The sequence below is a fragment of the Typopeltis vanoorti genome, chromosome 5, assembly GCF_054136105.1.
Source record: "Typopeltis vanoorti isolate ZY-2024b chromosome 5, IOZ_Tvanoo_1.0, whole genome shotgun sequence".
Lineage (NCBI taxonomy): Eukaryota > Metazoa > Arthropoda > Arachnida > Uropygi > Thelyphonidae > Typopeltis > Typopeltis vanoorti.
In genome coordinates, this window is record NC_143553.1 from 136774207 (window position 1) to 136797589 (window position 23383).

Genomic DNA, 23383 nt, shown 5'->3' on the forward strand with positions numbered 1-23383 from the left:
AAGTCCATCCTCCTGCATCTCGAAGAACATCAGAGAGACATCGCTTATAGTAGAACCAGAACAAGTGCCCTCTGAAGCCATGTCCTGTTCTCAGTGAACACAAATAATGAAGGCCACTAACACGAAATAGACTGGAATACAACATCAAACATTCATATATGCCACGATGAAGTAGAATGCCGCATAGTTGAATCCAAAGAAATTATCCTAGACTCTTCTCACATAAACAGTAGTGACCTTAGTTATAGTTTGGCAGACTCACATAGCTCTGTTCTCAGATACTGGCACACTCGTGAAGTCACAACCTCACATATGCCTAACAATAGAACTTTAGCCCTGACTGTAGCTTCAGTTCAAACTTAATTCCAGTTCATAGTCTGTTAATTATAGTGGTACAACGTTTCTTTAGTGTTTTTTATGTTTGCTTTTAATGTTCTCATGCCTGAAGAAGTCGACATTCCGACGAAACATGTTCGGTATTAAATTAAATTAATTTGTTTTTTCTAATTCTTGGAATTCAGTCAGTAAATAATATGACCATATATATATCTAATTTCAAAACAACATGAAATATTTTAAAACTTCATACCATAATTTATAAATCTGATGTTTCAGTCATCTTTAAAAAAATATGTGAAACATTCAATAGAAAATAATAAAGAGAACTAATATTGTACCTCCTGGAGGCCACAATCGCATTCTTCTCCTTCTTCCAAGAAACCATTGCCACAGACTGGACCAATAATATATGATGGCCGATTTCTAAGGCAGTAGTCCATACCTTGCTCATATGCTAAGTGGAGATATTCAAGTGAACAGGAAGACCAGTGACGAGGGCTATTGGAGCTGGAATAAAATATATATGTGATACAACAAAAAGAAAAATATGGGAATCTTTGGAAATAGCATTAGATCCTAAACATTTAAATATTAACCAAAGTAGAATATTGCTAGAGGACCATAAATCGTGTAGTGTTAGAAAGAGCTCCGGAAAGATAAGTGCTATTTTGAATAAAAAATTGGCAATATTTCATGAATTTTAGAGTTTTATTATTTATTTTTGATAACAAAGTATGTCTGCATAATTTTTGGTATGAATTCTGCCAGATTTATTAATTTAAACTGCTTTTTTTTTTAAGTATAACACAATGGCCATCATGAGGTCAACCACATGAGCGTTGGCAGGTGCTACTAGGCAAGTGCTGCAAAAGTCAAGTGGTATTGGCAACATAGACTTTTTGAAAATGATTTGATGTCGTGAGTGCAATATGTATGCATGACAGAGTGTAAGAGATGTGTTTGTGGAGAAAGAGAGAGAGAGAAAGAGAGAGAATGAATGAAAGTATGGATTTGTTGGAAGTGTGATATATTGTTAGACCACAAAGCAAAGAATGCGAAACTGACTGAAAAGATAGAAAATTTCTTTCATGGTGTGCATGAAAGAAACAGAAATGAAATGAAAGTTAGAGAAACTGAGGGAGTGAAAGAATGCAAGGATGTAGAAGTAAAAGTTATGAAAGTTACAAAAAATAGAAATGAAACAAAAGCTAGAGAAACTGAGGGAGCAAAAGAATGCAAAGATGTAGAAGCAAAAGTTAGTGATAAAGAAGCAAAAGAAAGTATGACGAAGGAAACGGAAGTAAGGTGTGGCAGAATGAGAGGTAACAAGATTCTGAGACTGATAGAGAATGAAATTGTTGGAATGCAAGATTTAATGAAACATTTATTCAAAACAAAAAATGAAATGAGGAATATGTGGAGCGATGTTAGCAGTCTAGTGGAAAGTAATGAAAGAAAAAAAGAGTAAAAAAGATGAAGAGTGATTCCAGGATAGCAGTATATGGAGACTCCATAATTAGAGGACTAGTTACTGAGAGAGTACATAAGGTCTGCTATCCAGGTGGGAGAATGAGTAGGATAATTAAGGTGTTGGGTATGAGGAAGTAACAAGCAAGAGAGTTAGTCCTGATTATGGGGACGACTGATCTAAGTGGACATAAGAAGAATGTGAGGATGAATATCAGGAGACTGTTGAGAAAAATTAAAGATAACAGTGTAATAGGAAAGGTTGTCAGTGTGTTACTGAAGTATGACGATGGTGAGTTGCGACGGAGAGCCAAAATCATGAATGGTATGCTAGCAAAGCTGTGTGAGGAGAAGGAATACAGTTTGTAGATATATGGCATGTGTTTGAGGGAAGAATGAAATTATAGGCATGATGGGTTGCATTTAAATGGCTTTTGAGTGAGTGTACTGGAGAAAGTGTTGCTGGATGGAAGCACAGGGTGTGATGCATGCAAGAGATCAGAAGAAAGAGATGAAGGAGAAAATCAGGAGAGTGGTACTGAAGAGACAGAAGTGCTTGGCAGTGGAAACAATAGTAGTGTGAGAGATGAAGAGAGAATGGGAATGCAAGAGGAACAGGGAAATGGGGGGGGGGTGGACAGGGAGATATGGCAGTGAATGTGTGTAGGAAGATGTTGTGAAGAAGTATATTACGATATGAGTGGGGAAGTTGAGATTGAGCAGATATATGTGGTAAGTGGTGATAAAAGTGATTGGGTAGGTGTGGTGAGGAAATCACAACCAACACATGGCTTGGATAGGACTCACTATACACCTAAAAATGAACTGCTGTGTTTGTTTACAAATGCCACAAGTATCAGAAATAAGGGGATTGAAATGGTTTCAGTGATTGAGTTTATTCACTCCAAAATCATTGGAATAAGTGAAACATGGTTGACTGAAGATGATATCATAACAGGAATAGAAATGGAAGGATACAGTATTTTTTGTGAGGATAGAAAAGGCAAGAAGGGAGGGGGCGTGCTGCTGATGACAGCATGGGAATTGAGTCCACATAAGTCCACAAGTTTAGGAGACAGCTTGGAGCTATAACATGGAATGAGGAATTGAGCAGTAAGGATATAAATGCTGCATGGAAACTGACAAAGAAATACATAACAGCATCAATGTGTGAATGTATTCCAAAGGACAAAAGGCTGAATAAGGTAGGTGTAAAATGGATGAATGAGGAGCTTAAGCAGGAAATCTGGAAGAAGGTACTTTGGAAGCAGTACAAGATGAATAATGATAATAATCAGTCACATGAAGAGTATAAAGAACAAGCCAGGGGAGTGACTCAGTTTGTAAGGAAAACAAAAGTGCAGAAAGCAAAAATGCAGAAATTGCCAAATCAGGCAAAGAAAACCCCTGGAGAGTTTTTTAGATATGTGGCAAGTAGAAGGAAGAGTGATCATGGTAAGTTGATGTTAATGGATGAAAATGGAAGAATGGTAATTGCTGCAGAAGGAATTACTGAGGTATTCAATGATCAATTTATACGGGCGTTTCATCCTGATTGGTGTGGAATCATGAGGAACTTAAGTGTAGAGGATGGCTTAATTATGAGTGAGTAGGAGGTATTTGAAGAAATACATAAACTTGATGTCAGTACGGCGATAGGATTTGATGACATATCACCACACATCTTAAGGGAATTGGCAGTAGCATTGGCACGACTGTCATAAAAGTCTTGCAACAGCATGGGTTCCAAGGAAGTGGAAGGAGGGTAAAATTGTTCCATTGCATAAAGGTGATGATAAAACTGTAGCTTCAAATTATAGGCTGGTCTGTAGTTGTGGTGAAGGTACTAGAGAGATGGATGAAAAGTAGAATACAGAAATGGATTGATAACAGCAGTATTCTCTGTAGTTATCAGCATGGATTTATTAAGGGGAGATCGTGTTTCACTAACTTACTTATGTACAATAACAAGGTGACAAATATCTTGGACAGGGGAGATGAATATACAGTGGTGTACTTAGATTTTGCACAGTCTTTTGATAGACTGCCACACGACAAGCTCTTAAATAAATTGAAACAGATGGGATTGGATAACAGATTTGTGAGTTGGATCAGTGACTGGCTGTCGGATAGCTATCAGAAAGTTGTATATGGGGGTGTGGTATCCCAAAAGAGAAAGGTCACCAGTGGTGTGCCACAGGGATCAGTTTTGGGGCCATTGTTATTCAGTTTGTATGTTAATGATATTGGGTCGGGTTTAACTAGTGATATCCAGCTGTTTGCGGATGATGCAAAACTGGGGAGAGAGCAATACACAGTCAAGCTGATGTTAATGCCTTACAAGAGGACTTGAATAGATTGCATGAATGGACAGGTAAGTGGAATTGTCAGTTCAATGTTGCCAAGTGTAAGGTTTGAGATTTGGTAAGCAACGATGGGATGCAAAGTATACACTTGGTAGGGAAACTTGAACAGAAGTAGAGGAGATGAGAGATCTAGGAGTGATGGTGGACAAGGACCTGAAATTCAGGGACCACATTGAACAAGTTGTGCAGATGTCACATTGGATAATGACAATGATGCAGAGGTCCCTGATAAGCAGAATTAGAGAGGTTATAATCAGACCTCATATGGATTATTGTGCAAAGATTTGGTCTCTGGGTTTCATGGTGACAAGGATATGTCACCATGAAATGGTGACATATCCTTGTCACATATCCAGAGCCTCGTGAATAGTAAGAGGCGGGGGGGTATGATTGAGACATATAAGCTAGTCAAGGGTTGTTATCAGATTGACATGGAGGAAGGAGATTTTTCATAGAATGGGAGAGGGTGGTAGAACAAGAGACCATTGCTGGGAACTGTATAAGGAGGATGTGAGCAGAGGAGTGAGAAGTAGATTCTTTGCACGAAGAGTGGTTGTTGAGTGGAATGCGTTGCCATCCACTGTGGTGAATGTAGATACATTGAATCAGTTTAAAGAACGGTTTTATGAGTATCGTGTGTAATAGTGTACCTCCCACAATGAGATGTTAATAATAATAATAATTAACTTGTCTGAATGCATCCTAGCCTTCATTAATCAAGAATGCTCACATGAATGCATAAATATGCAGAACGTTCGGAACAATTAGAAATAACTTTTAAAAAATAACATTGTTCTCTTTTGTATAACTGCATAATAGTTGTTCCCTTTGTTATCCTTACTGTTTTGTCTACTAGTTTGTTTATTTGCAGCTGAAGAAATCCTGCACAATTGGGATGAAGCATCGTGTTACTAAGTAAATAAATGCTACCAACTTATTTCGGTGTTCTGCTTTATAAACTTTAATTAAATATATATATACATATATACAGTTGTCCCTCGATTTACGTCGGGTTCCGTTCCATCTGGCAGGATGTAAGTCGATACATTAAATGAACAGAAATTATAGGAGTTAGGGACTTAACTAATAAGTATACTGTCATTTTAATTTTTAAACCTTATTATAAAACTACTGTGTGTTACTGCCACTATAAAAACAGGAGAATAATCATTCAAATCTTTCCCCACAATCACATCTTCATTACCTTCTCTATGTGAAGGACAAGGCTGCAGCTCTTCTGGTGTAACCTTCATTTTTTTTATGAAAATGCCCAATCTGCTTTGCTTATTCCTCTTCTTCTTTTCATCATAAATTTGTTTATAGCAAACAAACACATCATGTACTTTCCTTTATATTAATAAGTAGCATTCAACATTGCTGGGTCGATGCTTCAACCATTTTGAAAACGTCGCTAATTGCAGAGAACATTTCGGCAAGACCCTTCACTGTGAATTGTTTAACTAGCTCTCCTTGTTTATCATTTTCCTCTTACTTTCTCGTTCTTTTTCCAGTTTGACAAATTCTTCGTTGGTCAACTCTTCAGGGGCACTTTCTATGAGTTGAACTATGTCGTCATCATTCACTTCAAGATTCAGATTGTTTGCTAGGCCCACTATTTCTTCACTCAATTTACAAAGGTCTTCATTTTTTTTTCAAAACTTCCAAAATCGTGCACAAAACCTTTTTAATGTCTTTTTCCATATGCCACTCATACATTGAGAGATCACTTCGTCCCAAACTACAGCAATATTTTTAATAGCATGATAAATCATGTTGGAGGCTTAATGGATTGTATACAGCACTCAGAAAGGATTAAAACAGAATTTAATACTTCCTATATTTCATCTCAGTCACTGAGACATCTTCAGGGATTACACTATACACAACAGATAAACAGATAGGACTTTAGAGTCACCCACGTGGTTGGCTTAGTATTGTGTGTTATTTGGGTATGTTGTAATCCCTGAAGATGTCTCAGTGACTGAGATGAAATATAGGAAGTATTAAATTCTGTTTTAATCCTTTCTGAGTGCTGCATACAATCCATTAAGCCTTCAACATGATGTCCTCACAGCACTTAAGCCTCAACACACAGAGCATGATAAATATTGAATGCTTTCCAGAATTTCATGAAAGTCTGGTCGTTTGCTTCGTTATCAGAAATGGCCAGTGAAAAAGTTCTCCGTAGATAATAAGCTTTAAACACTACAAGACCTCCCCCCCCCCCGATCCATCGGTTGGATCAATGAAGTAGTGTTTGGAGGGAGAAACATGACCTTGAACTGGGTGAAGATCACAGATATAAGACAGATGACCCTGGAGCATTATCTAGAATTAATAAAATTTTAAATTCTACATTTTCTTTCACACAATAGCTTTCTATTTCACTTGCATTACAGTTGATTAAGGCATCTGCAAACAATTTTTGAGTCACCCATGGCTTCTTATATCTCCGCTAATGAACTGGAAAAGTATGCTTCCTAATTAATGTTTTTGAAGGCTCGTGGGTTCTCACTGTGCCATATCACAAATGGTTTCAGTTTATATCCAGCCACATCCCCCAACAGAATCATAACACGGCCTTTAAGAGCTTTGAAACTAGGCATAGATTTTAGTTTCTTGTGGATGAATTGTCCACATGGGCATTTTTTTCCAAAACAAGCAGGTCTCATCCATATTAAATATTTGCAGTGGCAAATAATTTTCCTCCACAGTAACTTTATCCAATTTCTCCACAAACTCCTTGGCAGCCTTCTCATCGGAACTTACAGATTCACCATACATTTTCACATTATGCAGTTCAAAATGCTGCTTGAATCTCATGAACCAACCGGAAGAAGCAATGAATTTGCAGTAAGAGACTTAGTGCCTTAGCGGTTATGGTCATAGTACTAAGAGGTATACATGATGGAAGTAACTTTTCCAATGACTGATAGGACCTTGTCGTTGCTTGATCACTTCCGTTGAACTTGCAAGATCAATTGCTTGCCTCTTTTTCTGTGATTTTTCACAAGGGTTTTTAATTTGGCGTGCAGGGGCCATGTTGAATAAAATATCGCAAAATATTTAATGATAAATACACAAATAACATATTTTATTATTATTATTAATTTTTTATTGTTATTATTATTTAGACCTCCAAGGAGTCAAAAGACTCATCGCAGGAGGTCCTTCCTAGGAAACACAAGTCTATCAAGATTCATTGTGGGAGGTCCCTCCTAGGAAACACAAAGTCTATCATACCACTCCTTAAACTCATTGACCATTCTCGCTCTCACCACTCTATCAAGCAATGCATTCCACGGTTCAACCACCCTCCATGCAAAGAAACCACTCCTCACCCTCTTGCTCACAGTTTCCTTTCGTAACTTCCAGGGATGGCCCCTTGTCATCACTCCTTCCCACTGTTCAACCAAGTGAAAAAGTGAAAGAACTCCCCTGTGTCAACTCTGTAATCACCTTTCAACAGTTTAAAAGTCTCAATCATATCACCTCTCCTTCTTCTATCCACCAAACTCTGCAGTCCACATTCCCTCAACCGATCCTCATATCTAACATTATACAGTCCTGAAACTGTCTTTGTTATCTGCCTCTGTACCCTTTCCACAGTTAATTTATCCCTTTCAAATCCTGGAACCAAATCTGAGAACAATAGTCGGAGTGTTGTCTGATCAGGGTCGTATACAACGGAATGATAACTCTTTTATCTCTGCAGGTCAGCGTGCTCATTATTGCAGCAATCCTCTGTGCTACCTTCACCACATTTGCAATATGTCCCTTGAATTTCAGGTTTCTATCAATCATCAACCCCAGATCTCTTGTCTCCCCTACTTCCTCCAGTATATCTTCTCCATTAGAATATGCAGCGTCCCATCGATCTGTCTCAAACCCCAAGACCTTACATTTTGCTGCATTAAAACGAAACCCCCATCTGCCGTCTGTCTAGCTTATTCAAATCCTCTTGCATGACTACCACATCTGCACTATTACTAATAACCAGGCCCGGCACGAGGCAGGGGCAGAATGGGCGAATGCCACAGGCGGAAAAGTAAAAGGGCGGAAAACTTAGAGTTTATGTTACAATTATACTGGAGGCAGAAAAAATTTTAAAAAAAATATTAAATTTATATATACATATTTATAAAGATAATTATATTTTATTCTAATTATATAAGCTCCAAATAATTATTTTTATTTTGATAATCCCTGGGACCAGTACCATCGACAGGGTGTAGTATAGAGGCAGCCTGCCTTGTGGCTCTGCGCCAGATATATGCTAATTATTCACATGAATATTCTTTGACCTATCTATTGTATAGGTTGAAGGTCATTAGTAGCTGCACGTGAGTATATTATGAGTGCTATTTTGCACTTTTATTGCTGTCAGTTTGGTTTAACACACGTGTTATGTAAAGATTTGTGATATTTGACCCTGCGGAGGTACTGGCAGATCTGACAGATACTTGCTAATTGACATAGATATTTTATTGTATAGGTTGAAGGTCATGACTAGCTGTGTGTGCATATGTTACGAGTGATATTCCACACTTTTTTTTTTGCTATCAGTTTGGTTGAACATATTTTTTTTGTAAAGGTTTGTGATATTTGATAGTAAATTGTATCTGAGAGATACCGCAAGCTCCGATGTCAGTATAGCTTATAAATATAAATGGTCAGATTATTCATATGCTGAACAACATATGAATGTGAAAATATGTCGCAGAATATTTATTAGAAATCTCGTAATGCAGTTAGTGTCAGAACAAATAAAAAGGCGTTCGAAATCTCTACAGGTGTGAATAGGCCTTTACACCTGAAACTTCATCAATTTCAGACACAATTTGAAGGAAATTCTAATGACGACATAGATACTGCTCCCTCGACAAACAGAAAAAGAAAAAGTTGTTTTATGTGCTATGCATCCAAAACGAGTCGCTTATCAAAATATTTTTGCAAGCATTGTAAAAAGTATTATGCTTTCAGCATAGCAATATTGTTTGCAATGACTGTTATAACAGTTTTGTAAATCCAACTATTGAAGATTCTGATTAATTAATGTTAAATGCATTTGTTTAGTTTTATTTTCATTCATTATCGATGTTTGCGTTATTTTGTAACTAAAATTTTTATTCTTTATATTTCTTTGTTTCAATAATTTCTAGATTGCAACTGAAAATAAATAAACGATCATGTATTACTGAAATAGAGAGCCAAAGACTTATTTATCATACATGTCCTCTAGAACAGCACTTCCCAAACTGTGGGCCGTGGGCCCCTTGGGGGCCGCAAGTTTTGTTGAGGGATTCGTGAAATAATGAAAACAAATTTTAAATGTTTTAAGACTAAGTGGTTCTTTTTTTTTTATCTTAAAAGAAACGCATTTAATTTTTATTATTTATTTTCTTTTATGTTTTTTTTTATATTTTAATTGAAAAAATCAGACATTGGTGTTAGTTCACAAATTTTGCTTCCTGCATATTTCGGCGCTTAATGAATATTAGTAAATATATGCTTATTGATATAAGTTTCATTTCAAAGGTATTGATAAAAAGCACAAAAAAAACTTGCAAATGCAAAATCTTGAATATAAACTGTATTGAATATAAATACAATAAATATTATAATAATATATCTCTGTATTACGATTTTTTTTCTGATGGGGGGCATGAAATATTTTAATTTTTCCAAAGGGGGGGCCTTTACATCCATAAGTTTGGGAAGCACTGCTCTAGAAGATGCTTTACATTTATGGAAAATACTAAGGAAAGTGGTCTGGGGCTTGCTCAACCTTTACTACGAGTTGCCCATAAGGCACAACTTATGCTTGCATCCGCCGAAACTTTTAGTTTCTATATATTCGGCACGAAACTCTTGTAGTTTCTATATTCGGCTATGAAATAATGTTCGATTCGATATTCACTTAATTTGTACCGTCCTGTATTATATTTGCAGTGTTTTTTCTTTATGTTTTTTGCATTTTAGTACATACTAGTAATGAATGTATCTCTCAGATATACCACGTCGTATGCTGCAAAATTACCGCTGCAAGCTCCTGTGTTTTAATAAGGGCACTTGTTCAGCCGTATTACGGCAACAATATTTTACTAAAATACAGCATTTAGTTTACTAAATAAAAAAAAAAGGCGCCATTTCTCATTGACAGTTAAATATGTGCTTATTATATTTTATTAATAAAAAAATTATAGTCATACATACTGAAACTAAACATTTTAGAACCCACTTATTAGATACTGAAGGAAACAACCCATGAAGTATCATATGATGTGAATCTATAAACTTTTATAGTCTATATATATATATATATATTAAATTATATTATGCATGAATTCTCCTCGCTCCCTGCAGTAAACAATATGCCCTCCACAACAGCAACTATATTGCAGAAACACGAAAAACAATTACTTTTATTATGTCACTGAATAAGGTTCACTGATATCTGCAGACTGTGTAATATATTTCTCAACAAATAGCGCAATTACAGACAACTGGGAATATAAACACTAACTAATGAATTACATCCAAAAGAAAGTGCTATATAGGCACAAGCAAAACTACATGTTGATGATGCAACATAAGGTTTGCTTGACACTACCCCTACATGAACGTGTTAAAACTAAGAAATATATAGTGAATATATTTCAGATATTATGGAAATTGGTTTAAGAGAATTAGCATTTCCATTCAATTGTTGCTTTTTGGGGCGCGCAATCTTTTGTTAATACCGCACCAATCATATGCACTTCTTAATAGCTACTTTTTCTCTATTAGCCTACAATTGAGCACATCTTTCACTTCTCATTAGTAATTTGTCAAGGATTGTTCATTATGTATCTCAAGTCTTAAATTACTAGTAATTTTTGCTTGATATAATGGGAAAGAAGATGTCTCTATTTGGGTAGATAATTTTGACGTTGTGCACAAGGAACTACTCTCGACGACAGAAGAAGTGATGGAGAATAGAAGCGTCTTGGTAAGTCATACCCATTTTCAGGGGTTTTTTTTCTGAAAACTTTAGTTTCCGAAAACTTTTTTCGGAAACTAAATTTTGAGAAAAAAGTGTGAGTTATATTCGAGTAAATTCGAAAAAAAACTAATTTCTCCAAGATCTTAACAACTACTGATGACACCCAAACTGGACTATAATTAGACACTTCCAGTCTGCTCTCACCTTTATGCAATGGCACTATCTTACCTTCCATTCCCCGGGCAGCTTTCCTGTAGCCAAACTTTCATTGAAAAGCCAGGTCAAAGGACTGTCGATTCTTTAGCACCTTCTCTCAAAACTCGTGGTGAAATACCATCCAGTCCCACAGTTTTACTGACATCCAGAGTACTCAGTATTTGGAACACGTTCTCCTCTTGCACCTCTAAACCTCGAACCTGCCCTATCCCTCTAGTATTAAGATTTACTCCTCCAAGATGAAATACACCAATAAAGTGTTCATTGGACAATTCCACTATGTCCTCCTCTGCATCAGTCATTCTATTCCCATTTTTATACCATAGTGTCATTCTTCCACAATCATTTCTCCTCCTACTGGCCACATAGCTAAAAAATTCCTTAGGATTTTCCTTGGATCTTAGGGCCAATCTCTTCTAATATTCCAGTTTTGCCTTCCTTACCATACTACTCACTCTCCTAGCCTGCGTCTTATATTCTTCATGAATCTGCTCTTCATCTGTCTCCTTATACCTCTTCCATAGCCTCTTTTTTACATGCAGCTCCTGTTTAATATTGTTTATCATCCACTTTACATCAAATTGTGTCCTCTTCTTCACTTGTGGAATACAGCTTACTGTTGCTGCTAACAAATATTCCTTCGCAATTTCCCAAGCATTAATGATATTCCGGCCTTCCAATTACTCCCTCCATGAAACTTCACCAAGTTGATGTCTAAGACTATTATAATCACCTGCCTTACAATTCCACATATGTTCCCATCTCTTTGATACTCTTGCATGTCTATTCATCTTCCAAGTCAAAACCACATGGTCACTCTCTCTCCAACTGGTGGGAATGATGTCATCTCAGTTATTATCAAATCTTCTGATGCTATAACCAAATCCAAAACTTTTGAACCTCTTGTTCCCTCTATTACATGTTGCCTGAGATATTTGTCCCTCAAGAATTCTAGAAATTCCATTCCCTTATTGCTACATGAATCGTCCTCTCCCCAATTTACACTGCTGTAGATAAAATCTCCCATAACAATCATTCTTCTTGCACTTGCCAAACTCAACTGTCTAAACATCTCCTGTTCCCCACCCTCTGTGCTCCTTGGTTTGTAGCAGCCCCACTAAATATTCCGTCTTGCCTATCTCTACCTCACACCATATGCTTTCAAAATCATTAGTGTCACTGCCTTCCAAAGCCTCCGCTCTTAGAGGACATAAGTTGTCACTTTTCATAAGCAGTATTCCACTATCATGCTTTCTCTTTCTATCCTGCCAAAAAATGCTGTACCCTGCTACTTCTATTCATGTTATTATATCCTCTTCTGTCAACTACGTCTCAGTGATCACAATAATCTTTGGCCAGGCTGATGGTATCAGAGCCACCAATTATTATTATTATTATTATTATTGTTCCGGACAACTCCAAGGAGTCGACAGACTCATCGAGGGAGGCCCTAACATCATGTCAAGAACAACTATTCGACATTCACACAGTATCTATCATACCTTGCCTTGAACTCATTCACGGTCCTAGCACCCATAACAGACTCTGGAACTTATTCCACTCATTCACTACTCTCCAAGTAAAAAACCTAGCTCTAACACCCTTGTCAACCACGCTCTTGCCCAGCTTCCATTCATGGCCCCTAGTCCTCCCGCTGCCAGTCATATTTTCAAAAATATCTTCTGGATCAATCTTATAGAAACCCTTCAGTAATTTGAATGTCTCAATCATATCACCCCTCCTTCGCCTATCGACCAATTTTTCAACCCACAAATCTTCAACCTATTCTCATAAGGTTCATTCCACAGACCTGCCATCATCTTGGTCACTCGTCTCTGGATCCTCTCCACTTCCTCCCCATCACGAAGAAACCCTGGTGCCCATAATTGGGCACAGTAGTCCAGATGGGGTCTTATCAAGGCTCGATACAGATGAACAACAACTTGTTTGTCTCTGCATGTTAAAGTATTTTTCAGAAGCCAAGTGATTTGGTGAGCTGTTTTAGTCACTTTTGCAATGTGCCCCCTAAACTTCAATTCCCTATCCTCCAACACTCCCAAATCCCTGGCCTCATCAATCTCCTGGAGTACGGTTCCACCAATGTGATATACTGCTGCTATTCTTTTCACCCCAAAGTGCAGAACCTTACACTTTGGCACATTAAATTGACATCCATTTTTCCTAGCCCAGTCCTCCAAACTATCCAAATCATCCTGTAAAATTTTGACATCCTGTGCACTCATAATTGCTCAACCCAACTTTGCATCATCAGCAAACAAGTGAACACTTCCTCTCAAATCCTTTCCTATATCATTGATGAACAAATTGAAAAGCAGTGGTCCAAGAACAGAGCCCTGTGGCACTCCACTAGTCACAAGCCGTCTTTTAGACTCCACTCCTGAATAAACCACTCTCTGGTATCTCTCCTTCAACCACCCTCCTATCCATCTCACTAACCCTATATCTATCCCCATTTGCTCCAGTTTACTGATTAGGGTTCTATGTGGTATCCTATCAAAAGCCTTGGCAAGGTCCAGTAGTATTACTGTAAACCCATTACACCTATCCAGTTCAGCCGTCACTGTGTTATAAAACATGAGCAAGTTACTGAGGCATGATCTACCCTTCACAAAACCATGTTGTCCCCCATACAATATCCCATTTCCATCTATCTAATCCTGTATTCTTTTCTTGACTAATTTCTCTAAGACCTTGACAATGATTCCTGATATGCTAATCGGTCGGTAATTTACAACAGCAGTCTTGGAACCTCCTTTATGCAGTGGAACAATTTTCCCCTCTTTCCGCCCCCTTGGGACTAACCCAGACCCGAGACTCAAATTAAACAAAATGGTCAAGGGTACTGACAATTCTTTAGCTGCTTCTCGTACAACACGAGCTGGTATACCATCCAATCCCACAGATGTATTGACATTGAGGTTATGCAATAGACTACTCACCTCCACTTCATTCACCACGATTCCTGTATAATCTACTGGTACATTCGTTTCTGCAATGTCACCACCTGGATGATATATTCTTGCAAAATGCTCACTCAGTAACTCAATTATATCAACTGATTCAGTTACCTCCCTACCATCGGCATTCTTTAAAATCATTTTGCCTTTTACTTGCTACATATCTAAAAAACTGTTTAGGATTCTCTTTAGCCTGCATGGCCAATGTTCTTTCGTAATCCTTTTTTCCTTTTCTTACCACACTCGTTACCCTTCTGGCCTGCGCTTTATACCGTTCGTGTGCCTGCCGGTCACCTTTCTCCTTAAATTCCCTCCATAGTTGTTTCTTTTGTTGCAGCTCAAGCTTAATGGTGTTATTCATCCATTTAACCCCTAGTTGATTTATTATTCGGACTCTAGGTATACAGTCAGCCATTGTTTCATGCAAACACTTCTTAACTACCTCCCATGCACTATCGACTTCTAGACCTTGCAGTTGCACATGCCATGCACTGAACCAATCAAACTCCTAAGCTTGTCATACTTTCCAGCCCGATAATTCCAAATGTACCCTGTCTTAATTGAAAATTATACACCTTTAGCCACCTCCCAAGTCAAGACCCTATGATCACTCTCACCGATTGGTGGCAATGTGGTCATGTTTGTTACAGCCAAATATCCTCAGATGTAATTACTAGGTCAAGCACTCTCTGACCCCTAGTATTTTCCATTACATGCTGTCGCAGATAGTTATCCCTTAATAACCGCATAAAATCCAATTCTTTCCTCCCGTATGTCCTCTCCTCACTCCAATCAATGCAACCATAGTTGAAATCTCCCATAATAATCATCTTCCTTCCATTAATTTCTTCTATTTGCTTGTGCATACTGTCACCACCATCTTTTCCATCACCTGGTCTATAGCAGCACCCAATTGTATATTTAGTTCTGCTAGCCACAATCTCACACCAAATTGCCTCAAATGTGCTCTTTTCTCTATCCTGCAATTCAACTTCTATTCTCCTTGGCTGCAGCTCATCAGCTATCATCAACAATACTCCTCCCCCCATTTTATTCTCCCTGTCATTCCTGAACACACTATACCCATCACATTCAATCCCACTAGCTATATCATCTACAGTCAGCCATGTTTCACTAATACCAATAACCTGTGGTCTGGAAGTGCCAACCATGGCCAAAAACTCTTCCTTCTTGTTCCTAATACTCCTAGCATTAGTGTACATGAATTTTAGACCCCCATTAGTCCCAACCCTACCTTGATGCCTTTTATTAACTATCCCACTCTGATTTGTTGTCCTTATTTGCTCGGGCATATTATATTCATTCTTACATTCAACTGCCTCTCTAAGGACTGTATATCTACTCTCCCCCTTAATAAATCTAGTTTCCCTAAATTTGCACATTCACCACATTCAGCAACACTTTCTCAGGTCTTCTTACACCGTAACCATTCAAATGCAAGCCATCCATCTTATATAGATCCTTTCGCCCATCGAACTCACTCCACGCGTCCACAAATTCCACACCACTTGTCATACATAACCCACGCATAAAGTCATTCGCAATTATGGCCCTCCTTTTAAACATTTTACTGTCATACCGTGGCAAAAGACTAATTATTCTAACTCTCTCACTCTTTTCTTTTGCTACCTCAAACAATTCATTCAGGTCTTCTATCATTTCCATTTTGTCTCCTTTCAAATCATTTGTACCTGCCACAACAATCATTTCTTTCACCCGTTCCTTTTGCTCTCGAATAGACTCAGTTACATCCTTTATGGTCGCACCAGGTTGGTACGATTTTGTCAAATCCTCTACTATCACACCTCGTACTAACGAGTCTATATACAGCACTCTATCCTTCATTTTGTTCATGTTCACATTCATACGTCTATTTTTCCTGTCATACTTTTTATTATTGGCTGGTTCATTCAGTCGACTTTTGCTCATACGCTCTAGCTGCTGTTTTGCCCTTTGTATTGCACCATTCAACAACGCGATCTCACTCATTGCATCTATCTCATCTTTTTTATTCTCAGTAAAACCATTAATACTATCATTCACACCTTCTACATTCACACTCTCACAATTCTCTGGTACAACCTCGCCGTTTTCTTGTCATATCCCTATTTTCTTCATTCTGAAGTTTGACAAAAATATCACACTCACGATCCGAAATGCTCTTCATTTTCTCATTTTCCCTACATTTTCTACACACATTCATTATTATCATCTAACCACACTCCGACCGCACTCTGCAAAGCGTACATTTCGTAGCTAGTACACTGAATCATCTCTTTTATACTACTGTTCTTTGATAAAGATGGCGAACCATCATTACTGGCCGCCATTTTCCTTCATACTGGGGCCATGCTTATTTGCAACGTATTTTATCAAATTATAAATTATAACACACCAAAAACACACAAAAAGATGCACTAAGAGACGCAAGGCAAACAAAACTATTTCTTAAATTCCTCTCCTTTAGTATAAAGCATAAAAATGTCACTATTTCTATACCCAGCATTATCCCCTCTAGACTCCACTGGGCTCAATGCTACCTGATGTTGTTCCCCTTCTCCTAAGTACCCTTTCCCATGAGAAGCCACCCCTGCTACCATCCACCTTGGGCATTCTAGTTTCCCTGCATTGACACACTGACTCGTTCAGAACAGCAATCTCTTCAGATGCCTACGTCCTTCCTCATTCAAATGCAAGTAGTTTGTTGCATACAATTCCTCTGTCCTCAAATGCTCTCCAAGCATCCACATATTCCAATCATCTCTTCTGACACATTCTAGCTATTATGTTATTCAATATTACTGCTCTTCTACTCAACTCGTCACAATCATACTTAGGCAACATGCACACTAACTTTCCTCTCTGCATCTTCTTTCGTACTACCTCAAGCAAGAATCTCATATCTCTCGCTGCCCAATTTACATTACCTCTCAAGTCATTTGTTCCTACCATCACAATCATCTCATCCACCCTTTCACCCCTCTTAATTGCCATACTCACACTTTCGGTTGTTCCTCATCATCATAACACTAAATACGGGTACAGACCATATTGGTCTGTTCCGGTCTCATTACCCATCCAATATCCTTTTTTGAGGTCTACCCTGCCTTCTCTTTCCAATTGGCTTATTGTTCTATTGGCTATTGTTCTTCTAAACACAAAATCAACAGAGGAACTGTTGAAGCCATGTGCCAACTACTGAGGGAGGTTGCCGCTGAATGTGCTGTTACCACTGCATTGTTGCATGAAGCACTGTTGCTAAATAAAAACCTTTTTACTTTATGCTCACTTGCATCTTGTTCGAAAGTATAGTCGTAAATGTTGTTTATTCCATTATAGCATCATGGACGTAAGTCGAGGGATTCCTGCATATGCCTACTCACTCATATTTGATATTAAGTTTAAAGTTCAGAGTATCAACAGTGTTTTAATTCCTTAAAGATGATTCTTTATCAGTCTTAAGTAATAGAACATCTTAAATAAATTTCAGTTTAAAAAAAAAAAAAAAAATATTTACCTTGATGAAGGAGCCATAATACATTTATCGTCAGGACACTGACAGTCATCTGTATCATGTTCCATACCAAAATTATGACCTAATTCATGAGCAACTGTGGTAGCTACTAAACTTGCTACATCACTGTGATCCTGAAAGATACATATAAAGAGAATATGAAATATATCAAATGACTAAGCTATTACTACAAAAAATAAATTAAGATAAAACCAATATAAAAATTGAAGGTAGAAATATTCTGGATATCTCAAGTAATTTTCTTACCAGACCAACTGAGTAAATAGCACTTACACTCTCTAATTGATAGGGGATCAGTTGGTTTGAGTTTCATCATCTGTTTTGTGACCACAACCATACTTACTTCAGGCTCTGGAGGTGGCTAAATATATTCCATGTCTAGTTTCAAAAGCAGGGATTCCAGATTATCTAACCTTAGCCCAACAACTATCAAATGACTAAGCTATTACTACAAAAAATAAATTATGATAAAACCAATATAAAAAATAAAGTGGCCACTCAGTGTATTATTACACTGAGTGGCCACTTTATTAGGAACACCTCTCTATTCAGGAAAACAGACCATTCCTGAAGCTACTGAATGAAATGGCTGCAGTTTGTTATATAAATCAGGTAGACAGGCATCTGACAGTCATGTTTTTGTGTTTGATGTATGAGAATGGGTAACATGCATGACTTAAGTGACTCTAAAGCGTTAAATGATTGCTAGTACCAGACATGCTGGTGCCAGTATCTCACAAACTTCTGAGCTTTTCATGCACAACAGTGTTTATGGTATACCAAGAATGGTGTAATAACTAGACAACTTCAAGCCAGTGTTAGGTCATGTGGACAGAAACAGCTCACTAATGCACAAGGGCAAAGAAGAATAGCAAGGATTGTGAAGCATTACTGGAGGGTCATAACCAGTCAAATCATAGTTCAGTACAACAGTGGTAGTCAGAACATCATCTCAGAGCATACAGTTCATTGCACACTGTCAAGAATGGGATACAAGAGCAGATGACCATCATGAGTCCCAATGCTGTCAATTAAGAATAGCTATGGGTAGGTAATCACCAACACTGGCCACAGCTGATGAATGGAATGATGTCGCCTGGTCTGATGAATCCCAGTTTATACTGTATAATGCTGATGGCAGAACTGGAATATGGCAACAACAACATGAAGCCATGGGGCCCTTCCAGTCAAGTAGCAACAGCTCGCACTGGTGACAGGTGTATAATGGTGTCGGAAATGTTTTCTTGGCACATGTTGTCCCTTGATACCAAAATCCCACAATCTATTTTAATGTCGTTGCTGATCATATTCAGCCATTCATGGCTGCAGTTTGCCCATTGTTAAATGGGTACTTCCAGAAGAAAATACGCCATGCTACAAAGCACACAGCATATTGAAGTCGTTTGAGGATTATGACAGCAAGTTTCCTTTACTTCAGTGGCCAGCTCAGTCTCCAGACCTCGACCCAGTAGAGCATCTCTGGGATGAGATATTCTATTGCAGTTCACAGTAGCAATGCACCACCATCCAATCTGCAACAACTGAAACAAAAATGCCACACTGTAGAAACATCCCAGAGGAATGTTTGTCTACTTGTTAGACACTTAGTTGAATCAATGCCACAGAGAATACAGGCCATTCTTAAGGCAGAAAAGGATCCCACACATTTTTAAATGCTGTTCCTAATAAACTCAGCCATTCAGGCCACTCAGCATTAGATCTTTGTGCTAGGTCTTCTGGTTTTTTCCAATCCAAAAGCAAAAGCTTTCATCTCAAAAACACTTTTTTTTGCAGTATCTGCAGTATTTTGTATCAGTTTATGGAAGTAATAGGTCCAACAGGTTCATATTCCTCATTCACTGTCATCTTAGATAAACCTATATCCCGGTGTGGAGAATAAAAATAATAATTACTGAAATAAGAGCCAACAGGCTTCACTTCGCAAAGTAAAATTATTCAAAATTAAGTGGATATTGAATACCACATTATTTCTTAGCCGAATAAAAAACTCAAAGATAGGAAATCTAATCTAGGAGTTTCATGCTGAATATAGAAAACTATATAAATAAAGATCGGTGAGTCCAAGCGTAAGCCAACACTTGATAGTGCAATGCTAGGGTGACTCATAGTAAAGGTGGAGTAAGGTCTGATCACTGTTCTTTGTATTTTCCCATAATGTAAAACACAGCTCCTAGGCGATGTATTACTGTTCTACATTATGAGAGAAGGTCACTACCCAGACCAGTTTCGACATTTTTTGAGGTCTCATCAGTGAGTAGGTAGACCTAGATGTAATACTAAGGTTTCAATGGTCAGAACTTATATCTTTACTGTACGAGTTGCCATTGCCAAAAAAGGTGCACAAATACAATTACTGAAATAAGAGCCAACAGGCTTCACTTCGGCGAAGTAAAATTATTCAAAATTAAGTGGATATTGAATACCACAGTATTTCTTAGCCTAATAAGAAACTCAAAGATAGGAAATCTAATCTATCTAATCTAAGAGTTTCATGCCAAATATAGAAAACTATTTAAATAAAGATCGGCGAGTCCAAGCGTAAGCCAACACCTGGTAGTGCAATGCTAAAGTGACTCGTAGTAAAGGTGTAGTAAGCTCCGATCACTGTTCTTAGTTCTCTGTTCTCACCTTAGTATTACATCTAAGTCTACCTACTCGCTGATGAGATCTCAAAAAAAGATCGAAACCAGTCTGGGTAGTGACCTTCTCTCATAATGTAGAACAGTAATACATCGCCTAGGAGCTGTGTTTTACATTATGGGAAAATACTAAGAACAGTGGTCGGATCTTACTCCACCTTTACTACGAGTCGCCCTAGCATTGCACTACCAGGTGTTGGCTTACCCTTGGACTCGCCGATCTTTATTTAAATAGTTTTCTATATTCGGCATGAAACTCTTAGATTAGATAGATTAGATTTCCTATCTTTGAGTTTCTTATTAGGCTAAGAAATAATGTGGTATTCAATATCCACTTAATTTTGAATAAGAAATAATAATAATAAGAAGAAGAAGTATTAATATTAATGAAATATGATTATGATTGCATTTCTCCTGCATACTGTTTTCACCTTATTTAATATTTTTGAATTAATTTTTTTATGTCAATTCCACCCACAAAAGAATGTAGCCCTATTGAATAAGGTGAAAACAGTATATAGGAGAAATGCAATCGTGATCATATTTCATTAATAATAATACTTATTCTTCTTCTTCTTATTATTATTATTTCAGTTTTCCACACTGGGATATAGGTTTATCTAAGATGGCAGTGAATGAGATGTATGAACCTGTCGAATGAATCTATTATTTCTATAAACTGATGCAAAATAGTGCAGATACTGCAAAAAAAAAAAAAAAAATGTGTTTGAGATGCTAAACATTTGCTTTTTGAGTGGAAAAAACCAGAAGACCTAGCACAAGAGTGACTAATTCAGTTACAAAAATTATAAAAAAAAAAATTTTTTTTAAATACCCAGCCATGTTTTTTTTGTCTTCCTAATTGTGTTTAAAAGTCTGGGATGTGGGATATGAGGACACATTGAGGGAATGTAGTCTGCAAAGTCATGTCAATAGGAAGAAAAAAGGGGGGATATGATTGAGACATTTAAGTTGATAAACGGTTATTGGGTTAATGTGGAAGTAGTTTTTCATAGAATGGGAGAGGAATAGAACACAAGGACATACTGGATGCTGTATAAGAAAGGTATAAGCAGAGGCATAAGAAGTAGGTTCTTTCCACGAAGAGTGATTGTTGAATGGAATGAGTTGCCTGACATTGTGGTGAATGCAGACACATTGAATGAGTTTAAAGTCTGGTTTGATGAGCTTTGTGTATAACAGGATTTGCCTCTCACGATGACTCTTTTGACTCCATGGAGGTCTGGTGTTAATAATAATTGAATGTTACTGTATAATATTATATGCCATAGATGACTATATGCAGTGAGGGCTATAACAATACAAATAAAAAATAGTAACTATGATCTATACCACTAGAGTAATGCTTTAAAATTCAATGAGACACTTCACATTATTTCTCTATTTGTAACTTCAAAATAAAAACTAATGTTGATGCCCACCAACAAAAAAATTTTATATGTTACATTTACTAAACTATTCATTGCAATTAAGAACACACACACTGAAAGGCAGAGACAGGGTGGTTATTAGACCTCCTTATAGGATCTTGGTATGCCCTATCTGTTATGTTGTGTACAGATTTGGCAGTTACTTACCCGAGTTTCTTTTGGATGACATGGAGAGGTAAATGACAAAGATGGCAGCAGGTCTATGGAATGCTCCTTACAGGAACACGTTGTAGAAATTGGTTGATAAGCAGAAAAGGGGAGATATGATAAAGACGTAGTTACTTAAAGGTTATTATAGAACTGACATAGAGGAAATTTTTCAGTACATAACTGATGGGGGGGGGAACTAACTATGTGTCATCCCTGGAAATTGAAGAGTGTAATGAATATATATATATATATATTTTTTTTTTTTAGCTTGGAGAGTGGTGAATAAGTAAATTGAGGTGCAGAGTCAAGTTGTGAGTGTTTCGTTGGTAAAAGATTTCAAAGCAAAGTATAACATGTATTATACAAATATTGGTTAGTGCTTGGTTAAATGTTTAGAGTCTCCTACCTCAGTGAATCAACAGACTCCATAGATGTCTGCCTAATAATAATAATAATAGCCTGATTAGATGAACTTTTCAACTGAAGGTAATCTAGCTAGTCCTCTCATGTATAGAAGATAAGGTTTTTTCTACTAGAAACTCAGGATCTCACTGAAAATAGACAACCTAACAACAACATACCCTGATAGTTATCTGTACAAACAAAAACATAAAATTAAAATAATTTGTGCTATCAAAAGTAATATAAACATAACTGACTTTCATTAATTCATGAAAAACAATAAATAAGATATGTCTCATTAACTATCAAAACACTTACTCCAAATGCAAGCAAATTTTTTTAATACATATTAAAAATCTTAAACTTGCCATATTAACTCCTCCTGAATATTCATAAGTACAAATAGGCCCCTTCAATGCCTTTCCAACAACACCTCCGTCAAAGGTCATGGCACTACAATGGAAACAATATTAAAAGGTTTATTTGCAATTAAAAAGAAAACCATTCATTAAAAATAAAATGCCATTCTGCTTTTAGCATCTTTCCATAACATTTATTTATTCTTGTTTTATAAACATTTGTTTCCCTTAACAACATTAAAAGAGGCCCATGACATATCATTAAAATTGAAATTGCCAAGAAATTATATTCCTTTTAATCCTTTATGCAAGAACAAAATTTGCATATGAAGTTACTCTATGAACAAACTTTATTTGTTTACACTTGGATAAAGGATTAAACAAGAATATAATTTCTTGGCAAGTTTAATTTAAATTATAAACAAGTGAAAAAACTTTCTGCAAAATTATTATA

The 23383-nt window shown here is 37.1% G+C and overlaps 1 protein-coding gene across 1 annotated transcript in view; it reads right to left on the reverse strand.

The window, feature by feature from the left end:
* Positions 1-23383, reverse strand: part of LOC150106851 (zinc metalloproteinase-disintegrin-like MTP8) — a 263774-nt gene that overhangs the window by 96239 nt on the left and 144152 nt on the right. The window contains exons 9-11 of the mRNA XM_090393491.1: positions 22939-23023; positions 17890-18020; positions 678-846 (exon numbers count right to left, since the gene is read on the reverse strand). Coding sequence (XP_090249617.1) covers positions 678-846; positions 17890-18020; positions 22939-23023 — 385 coding nt within the window. The remainder of the gene's footprint in view (positions 1-677; positions 847-17889; positions 18021-22938; positions 23024-23383) is intronic.